General features: G+C 45.6%; 1 protein-coding gene across 4 annotated transcripts in view; it reads left to right on the top strand.

Annotated features, from left to right (window-relative positions):
• Window positions 1–14704, top strand: part of TEAD1 (TEA domain transcription factor 1) — a 282584-nt gene that overhangs the window by 201310 nt on the left and 66570 nt on the right. For 3 of the 4 annotated variants that reach the window (XM_056115974.1, XM_056115976.1, XM_056115975.1), the window contains 2 exons: window positions 8025–8089; window positions 10655–10717. In XM_056115974.1, the coding sequence (XP_055971949.1) occupies window positions 8025–8089; window positions 10655–10717 (128 nt within the window). Of the gene's footprint in view, window positions 1–8024; window positions 8090–10502; window positions 10566–10654; window positions 10718–14704 lie in introns of all 4 variants that reach the window. The other variant, XM_056115973.1, reaches the window with a different exon arrangement.

Here is a 14704-nt window from a genome sequence, read left to right as displayed (position 1 = left end):
CAGAGGCACAGAGGTGTGTAAAAGCATGACGATGGCTTGGGAGCTCCATGAAGATTCTTGTATTCAAATAAAGGCCACTTCAGAAATGGGCTGTTTAGGATTATGCATTGGACTCAGGATTATCTATGATTCTTGTATTACTCAGTAACCTGTCAGTGTGGGAAACCAACATAATCAAATACACATGCCTACAAACGGAATACGGGAATTTTAGAGGCTATATACCTGAGAGGCTGTGGGCAGGGTATCCATTTGGGTTTACCCATTGATAGCAACCAGCTTCGAGTCCCATTAAATCCCATCCACATCCTGAATATGTGGGATGCAGGGATACAGAGCCTGTGGGTCCTCCTTTATGAAACCATCAGTCTGTGATGAAGGCAGGCACTCTGGCAAGAATGCCAGGAGTGAGCACAGAACTGCAGTGTGGTTGAGGGAGCTTTTTTTTTTTTTTAACTCTGATAAACTTTTATTACTATGTATTTTGTAATATCAACATTTTTTTTTATCACCCCTGGTCAGGGAGGGGAGCTCCAGGCACCTGGCTCCCTAGCTCACTCCTCTCCACATGTCCCATGCCCAGTGGCACATGTTTCAAGTCGAGTTTCATGGGGGTGACTCCCCCAAACCCATCTGAGCTGGACCGAGGTACGTGTTGATTGGTAGGCTTAAGGGTATTGCGACTGTGAGCAGAGCTTTACCCTGGCCGGATGGCCGGGGATCTGGTGTGCATTTTGATGGTCATAAAATGGATTAAGGTGATGGGGCAGGGTGGGAGGTGGGGATTAGCAGTGGTGGTTAAGTCGTGAAAATTAAAAATTAGATCCAGATGGTAGGACAGCAAATAGCATGCTCAAGCCATTTGACCTTTGGAATGTAGGCACTTGGGGGCGATGGATGCTCTTGAAGCAAGAGAGTGGCTGAAGCAGAACAGGTTTTAGGTAACTGTGTATAGGGTGGATTAGAAGGAGGAACAACTGGAGGCATAAAGTATTAAGGGTAGTTTAATTACTCATCAGAGGATTAAAAGATGACTTACCTCTTTATTGCTTCATAGAGTATGAGCCATTATAAACAATTGCTTCACTCATATTTATTTTTTCTAGACATAATCACAAGGACGTGTAGCCAACATACAGGAGGTGCATTGAATTCGTAGCATTAAATATTTTTGCTGGTTCCTTTCTTTTTGACTTTACCGTCGAATACAGATGTGTGTTTTCTGGGTTGTCCTGCTTAGATGAAGGGGAACATTCTGTTTTATGGGCCTTCACTTGATAATGTAATCAGCAGCCGTTGAGATAGAGAAGGGCAGGCTATAGTTAGGCCATGTATTTGAAAAGATATAGGGAATAAGTTTCATCTAACAAGAGGTTAACATAATTGTTGTCTGTGTGGTCTTTCTTCTAAAACTGATCCTCTCAAGGATCATGAGCAAATGCACACAAAGGCTGTTTTAAGGATTTGCCATGTTCATCTCCTGAAGGCCATCAGTTTGTTCTGTAAACCTTTCAGATTAAGAACACACAGTACCAGCCCCTGACAACCCAGAACCAGTTGCCTGGCCCTTTCTGGTGATTTTCCACATTGGTGCTGGGTTTTGGTCAATGATTTATATTGGAGATTAACCATGATACTGGTATCTAAACTTCCTCTTTGGCAGCACTCTGAAATGGAGTCAAAAGCTCTTTTTCTTGAAACTTGCTGAACCTCTGATCTTAACCCTGTATCTCTCTCTCCCACTCTGGTCTCCATCTGTCTTATGGACTCATTCAGTCCATGTCTACTCATGAAGAACTTGCTCTGTCCTTGGCATGAGTGCACATTGAATAGCAAAACACAATGACTGTACTCATGTGCAAATGTTAGATAGTGGCAGAGGTAGAAACTTCTCATGTAGTCCTTCAGATTAATGGAAAGTAGCATGTGGCTTGTGCCATGGAAGAGGGTATTGGGAAGGGTCGGGTGACTTTACCTATGCTCCTGAATGACAGACCTTTGCAGGTATTAGGAAACTTGTTAAAGGTGGAGAGATTTCTTTGTGCTTCCATAATGCCAGCACATTGCCAGTCAGTTCTTTCTCAGTGGTTCGGATCGGCCAGCTTTTGTGGACCTCCTTTCTTTCCCAGGGTTGCTGGGACAATGGGAACAAGGTGGAAGAGAAGGTTAATCATTCACTTCTCATAGTAGGTAGTGAAGACTCTTTACTGTCTCCTGGCAGTATCCATAGATACAGACTTCCTGAATCTTACAAGAATGGGTCATGAAATTGACCATGTCCTTCTCTCTGGCCTGTGACATAGGGTTCCAGTAGCATCCTCTCCCTATCTCTCTGCTAAATGCAGGTTCAATGCCATCTTGTAAGGGCTCATCTGTGAAAGTCCTCGGCAGCGGCTCTGCCTGTGTTGAGCTTGGCTGCTGGGACTGGAGGTCAGGCCTACCTTTGGAGAGCATCCTTTTCAACTCACTCAACTAGTCTTTCTTTTTCCTTTCTTCATTTATGCAGATGGTACAATCTCAAAATGGGTTGGTGGGATATAGGTGCCCCCCTTCTGTCCCTGGCTAGTCAGTCAGCACAAATGCACTGTCGACTGCTTGAGAAGGGAAGCTGAGGGAAGGTGAATGCCACACTTCCTATTCTCAATAACTTCATGATCTATCTGGTTGGAACCAAAACCTATGCTCCAGTGACAGAAAAGATGCAAATCAACAGCAAACAAACTTAGGGCAGAGGGTTATGGGAGTACAGGGAGTGGTCCCCTGCATCTGGACAACTCAAGGACAAGGTGTTTGAGATGTGAGTGGAGTCCAGACATGCAGAAATGGACATTGATGGTATAGACCATAGAAATGATTTGCAGTTCAGGGCTCAGGAAGCTCAAGGGGCTAGTAGTTAGGAACCTTCGCATAGTCCAGTAGTGCAGTGGGTTAGGTTAGGGCTTATGAAGTGGCATAGAAGAGCCTGGTCTGTAGCCATAGCCTTGCTACCTCTTTGGTATGGCTTTGGTATAGCAATGAAGAGAACTTTGAGTTTTCTTTCTGGTTCTCATTCTTGTGTAATGGGGAGAGGATGGGGAGACTCCAGCAAAGGGAAGGTCAACAAAGGTTTCCTAGGGGTGTATTAGCTAGAGCCCCAGAGCAATTCATCCTTCCATGGTATGGCTTTAGAACCTCAAACCTGGCTTCAGACAGGGAAGGAGTTTTCTTTGTTATTTCTGTCTTTGTGGCTCCCTGAATCCATTCAGTCACCAAGTGGCTCTTACATTGTTGAAGCCTAGTGTCACTGGACTACAATTTCTAGCCACAGACCCTGCATTTGCTCTGCCTCAAACATGACCTTGGGGCCGCATCCCATTACATACACAGCCCACAATAGCATTAACCAGTCTTCTCTCTGGGTAAGGCAAGTGCAGTGCAAGCTCTGTGTTGTTTTTTTCTGCCAGAATCTCTATTTCAGTCGGAAATTTCACCGCAATCTGGGATAAAGGAGAAGTCTTTGAGGGGCTCCCTCTCATCTCTGTCAGGCTATTCAGGATGGAGAAGAGAAGTAAAATGAAACCTGGATTGCACTGCCTGGTGAGGAGGCGGTCTGGCTGTTTCTGTCAAATACTATGGCCTCTGCTTCTGGGGAAAGCCGAGCAAGCTCAGCTGCAGAATCAGAGCCCGATGTGGGTGGTGGGCGTTTCTAAAGACAGCTTCCTGGCACAGAGCAGCTGTGGTATACTGGCACAGGGTGAGAAGGTGTGCCACCGGGGCCACCCAGCTCTGTAAGCTATTGCAATTGTCTAAAAAGAAGCAGGAAGGAGGCGAGTCCTGCGTGCTCTGGTGCTGAGTGGGGCACCCAGACACAACTGGACCCAAAAAGAGTGTGCAACAGTCAAAGGGGCAGGAAGGCCAGCACGCACGAAGCTTTATTCATTTATTTTTGAGTCCCAGTTTCTTGCTTGCATTTTTTTTCCCTTTCTCCCTTTTGGTTTTGGTCTTTGGGCCACATCCAGCTGTGCTCAGGGTTTAATCCTGTCTCTGTGCTCAGTGATCACTCCTGCTGGCAGGCTCAGGGGACCATATGAGGGTCTGAGGATTGAACCGGGGTCAGCCTTATGCAAGCAAGCTGTGCCCTCTCACCAGCCAGCCCCTTGCATATGAATTTTAAGCAATGCTGCTTTCTCTGTGTGGAATGATCTTCAACCCAGCCTCTTCTCTTTGGCCTTCTCTTTCTCTAGTGAATGAGAGGCACATGGAAGACTTTCAGGAGGAGCATGGTCACGTCTGCCCCTTCGAAATGCAACAGGAATCACAAAGTCAGATATTCCAGTGGGTGGCTCCATGGGAAGGCATGTGGAAGCCCAGAGAAGGGGAATTGTCGAGTCTGGGTGGGTAGGACACAGCGTCGACTGTCTGGTTAATTCTCTGAAGAACCTTTCTGTGGGAGAGAACTTTTTACAGTGAAACACAGGGGAAATTTCATTTATATTTCGCTTCTCTGGGGGGACTCTCTAGACTTCCTGAACTCTTCGAGGCCTATTATTTATTTCCCAGGCAGGTTATGGGATTCTCTTTTATGGCAATCATTGTCATTGACCTACAGCTGATTTGCTCTTTTCTTAGTCCATGTGTGGTACAGTGGACAGACAGGCTAGCTGATTTCTCTCTGTATCTTGGATGCACCCTGCAGCAAGTAAGGCACAATAAAGATGGTTTCCACATAATTAATTGCATGGTTCATTTAGGATTAACAAAGAATTGTTTTAGGGTCTGTTTAGCAATGTCCTGACTGACTACAAAGTTAATTTTGTGGAGAGTCATTTTATATGTAAGATTTATATCAAACACGTGTGTGTGTGTATGCATGTATGTATGTATGTATGTACATTTGTTTGTTTATGGGCTTGAGAGAACCTTCGAGAAATGATGAGGGTGAACCCCAACCATTCTGATCATATCTCTAAAACAAGACTGCCCTATGAACTAGAGGCAGATCCTTGTTGTGGTTCTAGGAGTAATTATGACACTGGATTTCTCATGCTTGGTTAAAGACTGGTTCACCGTAGGATCATGGTCCAAATCCCAGATTCTGGGCTATTGGTAAGTTCTAACTTAAAGATGAGCCAGCGTTTAATTTTTAAAAAAGAATTAATGCAAGGCACATTTTAAAAACAGATAAATCTAAATAAATCATCATGTTCACAAAGCCTTTATTAGGTCATTTTTTAAAAATGACATGAGTTGATTAACAGTATGTTTAGGGTGTGATAGTTACTTATTGTTGAATGTGAATATAAAATTGGAGTCAGTCATATGCCTGATAGCAAATTTAGTAGAAATTGTAAAAACTTCAAGAATCTTTGTGACTTCAAACATGGTATAAAAGAAGACCACAGATTTTTTACTTCTTTATGTTATAAAACAGGGACACGGTGAGCTTTCTGTGAAATCATGAATATAGTGTAATTTTCAAGAAATAGTAAATAATCACTGAGGGCCTCTTCTAGAAGTAAATTTTAGAATACTTTGGTCAAAGTATGAGTGGTCAAAATTATAAAATTCCAAGGAGTGCCATTTGCATAGATTCCAGGGTACCATCACATGTGGTTGTCCTGGATATTGATCTCATTTATTCAGTTAAATGCCAACAAAAATTAAAAATTAGTTGCATCAGTTCAAAGTCACACACCTCAAGCTATTCTATCACAGAAAATAAACAAGAATGGTCAGGACACATTTTGCCATCTGGAAGGTCCAGATAAAATTGCATAATACAGAGGCCTAGGTTTCTAACCCCAGCCCCCCTCACCATCCCCTACGCCCCCATTGTGGCCACTCAGACAGCCCTGCACGGGGTGCACAGTGAGACTCCATGCTGGAGGATGCTTGGCTCCTTGGCAGACACTGCCATTTAGGACCAGCTTCTGGTAATTAGGCACTCCTAGCTGGGCTCTGCTGTCAGCAGGCTTTGAAACAAATTGCAAAATCTGTACAACCATCTGATAGACGGATAAGTAGACCCGATGACACTACAGGGGATATTGGTAGTTCTCAAAAGTTTGAAAGAGAATGCTTGGAGAAGCAGTCCTCAAAAAAATAAAAAAACGGGATTTTGAGGCCCCTTTTCTGTGATCGGTGCATGAGTTCAGTCACAGAATTGAGATGTGAGAAGATCCTTACAGACTGGAGTCATCGGCTTCTTTTAATAGGAGAGAATGCAGTCGAAATACTTGTGAAGCTCTAAATTGAGATCTAGAAATCCAAGCTATAGATGAAAAGCTGTGGGTAAAGGCGAGGATATGCACCGAAATGAAAACGACCTAAAGTTCAGGCTGATAGAAGTTGATAGTTTAATGCCTCCAATGAAATGCAGTGTTCGGTTGCATTAGCAGAGGTAGAGCTTTCAGGTTGAGGAAGAGGATAGGAAGCAGTCTGCACTGGGCTGTCCGAGCAGGAGCATTACTGCAGTTCTGGACTGTAGGCTCTGAAAGGAAAGTAGACAAAGGAGGACCCCGGGATGGATGTGGGACTGTTCCAGAGTTTGTCACCGAAAACAAAGGAACAAGAGAGGTTGGGCTTGGGCACAGCTGCAGGAGGACTGAGAGCTGTCAATTATCTGACAGGCGGGTCTGGGCGAAAGTGATGAGCCTTGTTCTGGTTGAGAGCAAAGAGAAAAACTCCAGAGACAAAAGATACAGGAAGCACCCATCACAGAGGATCTATATTTATATTTTAATTTCTAAACATGTTTGAAGATAGAATGAGGACCAGGAATGTAGTTCTGTGCAGTAGAGCATTTGTCTTACAGGGCTAAGGCCCTGGGTTCAAACCTCATCATTAAAAGTAACAAAACACAACAAAAGTTTCTGTTTCAAATGTGCTCCTTTAGGCTTAATAGGATATAGAGTCTAGGGGTGGGAGTAAATCATCCATGCTTTCCATCCCCCAAGATTCCATAGTTTCTTAGCTGGCGGATGGTGGTGAGGGTATCCACATATTCTTAACACAGGCTCATGGGGGCCAGAATTTTGTAGGCAGCCACAGGAAGTAGTACTCTTTAGAACTCTGGAGACAAGATTTCCATAAAGACACCCCATCCCTCCCTGGTTCTCAATTCATGCTTTCCTCTCATAACTCAGCCCAGTGGTAGGGAGTAGGGGGGGCATAGTTGGGCAACATCCAGGAGGGAGTGTTGTTTTCTTCTGGTGCCCATTTGGTGCTGGTGAGACTTTGGGGAACAGAAGCTCTTGCCCTCTTCAGATGTGCAGTATGTCAGGGGGATAAAGCAGCATATGCTAATGATACAGTAAGCATTCTAGCTATGACCGTAGGCAGCTTCAGACCACTGTCTTGTATCACTATTTGTGTCTTTTTCATGGCATGTTTAGTAATGTGTTTTCTCTCTTAGCTTCAGGGGTAGATTTTCCTGTCATAATTATTTTAAGCCAGGTTATCTATTTGAGACTTAATGCTTTTAACCATTTTCTTTCTTTGCTGCCCACCCTGACTGAAACTTGTATATATATATGGTCTTCATCCTGTTAGCTGCTTATCATTGTGTGGTTTTGATGGCCACAGCAGTTCATTAACTTGTGTCTGTGAATCTAGCTAGCGTTACCACGGGTAAAATCCTGGGTGAGGAGGAATGAACTCGAAAAATGAGACTAGAATAGAACCAGGAGTTTGTATACACTCCCACTGATCCTTCCATGTATTTTTTTCTTATACAAATGACCACCCATTGCTGATCAAAGTTCAAAATCAAAAGCCCTTGATCCTAATGTCCCCTTGACAGTATTCTTGTAAGTAATTATTTTTTCTAACATTAGTACACACAACTGTAACTTAAAAAAACACTTTTCTTGTGGAGTTCATGCAAAATTCAATCAGCCTAATCAGTGGCTAAATAAATAGCAGTACTCTTACATAAGAAAAAAAAAAACACTTTTCTTGAATTCTAATTTAATTGTAGTTTACAAAATTGTTGTTGTCATCATGTTAAAGCCACCCAGCTTATTGTACATTCATCTTTCTTTCAGGTAGGAATGAATTGATAGCCAGATACATCAAACTCAGGACAGGGAAGACGAGGACCAGAAAACAGGTAAAACCACCTCTCTGGAAGGTCATGCATGTCAGCGAATGGCCCACGAGGCGTTGGCTGCAGTGGCTGTCTGTGCTTTGGCTCCAAGGAGCCCCCCGTTTGCCTTCCCTGTAAGGATGTCAGCGTGCAGGTGTCTCAACACTGGCTCCACCTCGCTGTTCAATAGTTCAAGTGACCCTGTACCATGTGGTGTTGGGTTCTAACCTCAACACATGGGGAAGTTTACCCCTGAGGACAGTCTACTGAACTGTTCCTGTATCCATTGCATTTGAAAACACGGCTTTCCGGAACCATGCATCTGCAAACGTTACAACCACTGCAGGTGCAAAAGACATATGTGAGTCCTGACATTTTGAGATTTTGCGCATTGTAAAACCCTGGGCTGATGTACGTGTTTAGTCATCATTTCGATGAACAAGTAACACTAGCAGCCGTGATTATTGGCCTGAATTTGATACCAAGTGATGTGTACCCAGGGAGCCCTCGCTCCCCCAACTACGGCCTTTTGTCAGTAGCTGCTGACTGAAGTGAAGTTGCTGAAAGACCAGGCTCTGTGGTTTGCTCCCCCCCACCCTGTCAGGACTCTGCTCTCCTTGTTCTTTCTGATATAAAGCAGCCCATGTCTCTGGCCCAGTTTAAAACTGGAGTGGATGAGAAATGACTGTTTTTCAAAAACAGAAAAAGAAAGGGTAAAAAGACCAAATAAAGCTCACAGATGATTTGTTAACAGAAAAAATATATATATGTATATGTATATACATAACTATATAGACATTGCTTTTCTTAAGATTGGCCTATGCTGATCAATCTGGTATAGATTTAAAAACTGTAGTCATCCCCAAAGGCAAGCCCAACTGCTGTCTTGTTAAGCTTGAGCAACAGATTCCCATTCTGTGCTCAGTGATGAGTTGTGTTCTGAGTGTTTACGATGGGGAGCGTTCCCCCAGCCCTGTTCCAAAGGCCTCCCTCTTCAGGAGCCTGGCAGCTGAGTCAGCAGCGAGGGCAGCGGGGTCTCCCCTTTCCTGTCCCCCCCACTCCTTCCCGCGCTCAGAATCTGACATGGTCTGTGGGGTGGATTTCGCCTCCACCCTGATCCCAACAATGACGGGCATCAAGTCAGTCATCTGAGAGCAAACTCTCTGGTGACAATCAGTAAACACGGGAGCCTGATGGGGGGTGAAGAGGAAGAGGATTGGGGGGAGTTCCTGCTACTCTGTACTTTTAAGAAAAAAAAATTGCAAAACAACCAATTGAAAAAGGAATGGAAATGAATGCAAGAGCAAAAAGGAGAGAATGTAAGCTCTCTTGGATTCTGCTCATAGAGCGGCTAGAGTGCTGGAAGTGAAGTCCTTGCCTTGCAGGCAGTGTCGCTGAACTTCTGAATGGAGGTTTCTAAATTTCGGAAAGAAGAGAGATCTGATTCCCAGTGCACAGAAAGTCAACCCGGCTGTGTGTGGGGGGTTGCCTATGAGTTCTGGTCATGTGCCCGACCCCTTCACTGGGGGATGCTTCTAAATTTAACCAAGCCCCACTGAAAGAGATGCAAATTTGTTTGCCCAGTAGAATCATTTGTTTTAGAAGCGGGTTTTGGCGTGCTTTCCACACCCAGGCATCCCGGGGCTGTTTCAGGCAGCCTTTGCTGATACCTCTCCAATGTGAATGTGCTGTTCAGCAAACCCGCATGGTTTTCAACCCAGATTTTTAACAGGATGGCTGGCTGGCTGTATTCACACTTTTTGCTTTGTAATAATATGCAAATCTACTTGGCACCCAGTCAATACCCAAAAGAGTGGAAGGATTAATGATATTTATAAGAGGGGGAGAAATCCCGCTCTGCTAACTGGGTCTTTCCATTTCTCTTTGAGATCTAATTTACATGTCAGTATTATTTTAACATTTGCTACAGAATCCAGAGCTCTTAATGAGATCAGAATACAACCAACAGCTTCAGCTTTTTGATGCTGCAGAATGTGCTAATTTATGGCGTCTCTTCTAAATTGGGGGTGGGGGGAGCGGGAGATTTTCCCTCCTGAGACCGAGAAGAGATGAATTTTTTTGTTTATCTCCCCCCACCTTTTAAATTTTATAAAGTAAACCACCCACGTTCCCCTTTCTCATCCCGTGCCCCTGGTTTCTTCCGTTGACAGATGTGAGAGTAGCCTGAACTTTCCTCCAGAATCCAGTCACTGCACTGGTGACCCAGTCTGAAAGCTTAGAGCAGCGCTGGGGGCTTGGTCTGGCTGGGACTGTGTATTCCTAACTGCAGAGCTTTGTTGAGATGCAAATAACCTCCCCCCACCCCCACCCCCCTGCCCCCCAAACCCTCCCAAGGAGTAGCAATTTTATATTTGATTTCCTTTTTTTGTTTTGTTTTGTTTTGTTTTGTTTCCCTTCATAAACCCGAACAATGTAGGTGTCTAGTCATATACAGGTCTTAGCAAGAAAGAAAGTTCGAGAAATTCAAGCCGCCATTAAGGTACGTCTGGCTTGCCCAGTTGTAGGGGGCTTTTCATCTCCATGGTTACAGGCTTTTCCTTTGTTTTCCTCCCTTCCCCTACCCTGCAGGTGTCTAGTCACATTCAGGTTCTTGCCAGAAGGAAATCTCGTGATTTTCATTCCAAGCTAAAGGTATGCGCTTTCCTGCTTTTTGGCTTGTGGTTGCTATGCATCTGACTTCCTGTTTTCCATGGTGACTGGTGAAAGCCTGGTGCTGGGATTCTCGTAACCTAGTTTCCTTGCATGTGAGAGCTGTTTACATTTCTTTGTGTCTAATCTCTCTGTTTCTGTACTAGCCTCACATTAAGCTCAGAGTGTGTGTGTGTATGTGTGTGTGTGTGTGTGTGTGTGTGTGTGTGGTGTGTGTGTGGTGTGTGTGTGTGTGTGTGTATGTGGTGTGTATGTGTGTTCCTAATAACAATGCAAACGCAGCAGCAGAGAGCTGGTCTTGATAACTTTTCGGCACAAAAAAACATGATTTAAAAAAAAAAAGTCCAAGCATGCAAAATTGGTGTAAAAATACCAAAAAATAATCACTCCCGTGTTAGTCATCAAGAAATTACTTTTTGAAGAATATTTAGAAATTATTTTAAGCTGTGTTTTTTCATGTAGTTTTAAGAATACTTATGAGAACTATTAGGTAATGGACCTTAAAAAAAGGACAAATATTAGAAATGGGGAAAGTCTTGCAAATGTTTGCAATTCCATATATCCTTAAGTTTCATTTCTTTTCCCTGCACTTCATGTTCCAGTCTCTTACAATATATTTCTAGCAAATATGGAGGCATGGACAGATTTTTAAATGTAAGTGCCTTCTACTCTTTGCCCCTTTCAAAATTTGCAGTAAAACACATGGACACCCCCACGCCTTATTTTAGAAATGCGAAGACACTAGTTCACTGAGGAATTTACTTTATAATAAAAATGAATCTGTAGTCCTTACTGTTTCCTTTTCCATTGCTTTTTAAAAAAATGATTTCACTGCCCCCCATACATGAGTAAATTTGTGTTTTTCTTTCCAAGGACAAAAGTGCGATTCCACAGCTCAAGTGGTGAGCCCGGGGATGCTTCCCACAGTGCTCTAACTTTTTTATTTTGATGCAGACCAGGCTGGCTGTGGAATCGCGTAGGGGCAGGCAGGAGCATCTGGGCGCCCTCTGCAGTGGGCAGCATGCTGGCTCGCTCGCACGTGTGGCTGATGGTGGCTGGCTTTTAGCTGCACTGGCTGAGCAGTTGGAAGACTAAGATAACTTTATAGATCCTGCTTTTTAACCAAAGGTGCAGTTCTCTCTATGTGGATATAACTACCCCGTTGTTTGCTCAAATCCTGACTCTGTTTCTAGTTTCTCTGAGCTAATGAATTAATGATGTACAAAGAAGCTGACAGGTATCACATGTGTATTTCCAATGTTATGAACCGCTCTATTTCTGCACTGTCATATGGTGCCTGTGGACAGGAGGGTCCATGGCCCTCCACCGGAGTCTCTCCCCGTAAGTGAAGGATAATGCTCTCCCCTTCAGAAGGGCTCTCTGGGAGATGCACAGAACATTCTTTTCTCATGTGGTGACTTCAGGAATCTTCATCAGTGGAGCCATGTCATCAGTCCTTTGTACACACTCACACAAACAAACATTGGCTTTATTTTTTTCTTTTCTTGAAAAAAAAAATTTGGACCATGGAGATGGCGCAGAGACACAGTGTGCATGTTCTACATGAGGAAAACCTGGGTTTGACTCCTGGCACCACATGGCACATGATCCCCCCCAGCACTTCCAGGGGTGGGGAGCGGGGGAGGGCTGGGGCTCAGAACCCCTCCTCCAAAAGAGATAGAGTTCCCTGCTCCTTCTAGCCCCCTTCCGCCTTGGCTTACTCTCCTTTAGGATAGGCATGGAGGAGGCAGCGGCCTAACAACTGGTACAGTTTGGGCTTTAAGGACCATCTTCTCGTTCCTTTCCCTCCTTCCTTCTCCTGCATTATTCTTGGACGGAATGGAATCCTTTGTCTTTCCCCTATCAGCCGACACCAATGGAGTGTCCTAAGTCTGGCGCTCATGGCAGTGAGCACTTGACAGCCAGCTTACACTTCACAGAGCTGGCTGTGTAAACTGGGCAGTGAAATGTAAGTCCCCATTGGATAAGTGTTCGCAGAAAGAACCCACAAAGAGTGAGGAGGGGAAGACTCAGGAATGAGCCACCCATCTGCCAGGCTCGGAAAGGGAAAGACCGCAGCTAGGGGCGAGCAGAGCCTCTGGGCTGTTCTCTCACTTAGATTCTCTCCTATGTGCAGTCAGTACACTGTGAAAATTGCGAAGGCTGAACATTTTGGCACCCAGGGCCCCTGGTGTTTCACTTGCTGAAAGCCACCAGGCCTGCTGAAGGGTGAGATCAGGGCCTGGATGCCCACCTTCCTGAACTCAGAGCCACCACTCTCTCGGAGGCCACTTATCGTGGAGATGGGGGAGGAGGGTCGGAGTTGGAGGGCTTCTCTTCACTATGTGCTTCAGAAAACCTCCGGACCCTCATGCTTCCTGGGAGAGGGGTGCAGTCTTGCTGCCAGCTCTTCACCCATCACCCACATTTCTATGTAAGGGGAACTTTAAACTTAGAGTCTTCGTTGTGGCTCATGCTGTGAGGGTGGGGTGTGGTCGTAAGGAACTCAGGTGGGTGGTGGTCGGAGGTGCTGCAGAACCTCTGAGTCACCGTCCTAAGTGTTTCAGGACAGTTCAAGGACAACAAGATTGCAGTCACCTGCCTGAGGCCATGTCATGGCCTTCACCTCCTGCCGGCCTTTCATCCCAAACTTTCCTTGCCAGCCAGTGCCAGGAAGCACCCAGGGCCCAGGGTGGCGAGGCTGACAGGGCACAGTGGGTTTGCCTGCCCCGTCAACCCTCTCCAGTTGGGTTCTCACAAACAGGCGACCAGTTTGTTTGTGGGAGGTGGGAAGGAGCAGCTTCACAGAGTTCACAGTGGGGTCGAGCTGATAGGAGTCTTCTCTACCTCCCACACTACCTAAGGAGATAAACTTGCTACAGAGAGTTGCAACATCCCAGGAACCAGCAAGGACAGCTTTTGGGGGGGATGGTGGTGGAGCTGACAAGAGGCACCACCGTGCCTGAGAAGATGTGCAGGTTCCTGGGGAGGCAGTTGGTCACCAACCATCTCCGCCCTCCCTTTGCAGGCACTGCCTCAGCCCGGGACCCTCCCCTTTCTTCCTGTGCTCAGAAATCAAAGGACTTCTTTCCTGCAGGGTGAACAGAGGCTTGTGGCCCTCCAGTAAAGACTGAGGCCAAGTGTGCCTTTCCCTGCCCTCCCGAAAAGCTGGAGGCAACATGTACTTGCTCCTAGCCCAGGCTCCTGCCAGAAGGACCGTCTTCCCTGAGCAGCCTTCTGGCCTCCATGGCTGTCTCCACTTCCCGGGGTGGGAGGATGCCTCAGCCTGCTTTGTTTGCAGACTTTACAGTCTTGTTTTAGAGCACCCAGACTTGAAGTTTCGGATTCAATCCTTATTTGAAACCTTCATGGTTCTTAATAAAAGAGTGGAAATGGCTTGAGCAGAAGCACCCTTAAAGCCTTAGCATTCTGGGTCTTCTGGCTCTCAGGTTAGTATTTGCCAACAAACCCCACTGCTGCAGGCAGAGGTAAAGGAGAGAAATGCCTGCTTCTCAGCTGCCCCACCCACTCTTTTTATTTTTAGTTTTTTGAGCCACACCCCCCAGTAATGTTCAGGGCTTCCTCCTGCCTCTCCACTCAGGAATTACTTCTGGGGGTGCTCAGGGGACCATATGGGATGCCAAGGATTAAACCCAGGTCAACCACATGCAAGGTGAACACCCTATCTGCTGTACTGTCCCTCCAAATGCCCCACCCACTCTTGCCAGGCATCTTATGTGGCCATTGAAGGCTCACAGCAGGGGTGGGTGGGGCCTCAAGGGCTGGAGTGCTTTCTATGCAGAATCCTAGGGTCCTCCCTAGCTCCTCCCCCACAGAAATATTCTCCGCCCTATCACCTGTTCTACCTTATTTCTTAGAAAACAACAGACTGAAGAAGAGGGTGGTGGAGGCTGGGTGTGTAGTTCAGTGGTAGAGGGCACACGCTCTTTAGGTATAAGATTCTGCGTC

The sequence above is a fragment of the Sorex fumeus genome, unplaced genomic scaffold, assembly GCF_029834395.1.
Source record: "Sorex fumeus unplaced genomic scaffold, SorFum_2.1 ptg000030l, whole genome shotgun sequence".
Classification (NCBI taxonomy): Eukaryota; Metazoa; Chordata; class Mammalia; order Eulipotyphla; family Soricidae; genus Sorex; species Sorex fumeus.
The sequence above is the reverse complement of the archived record's forward strand: the minus strand, read 5'-3'. Positions and strand labels throughout refer to the sequence as shown.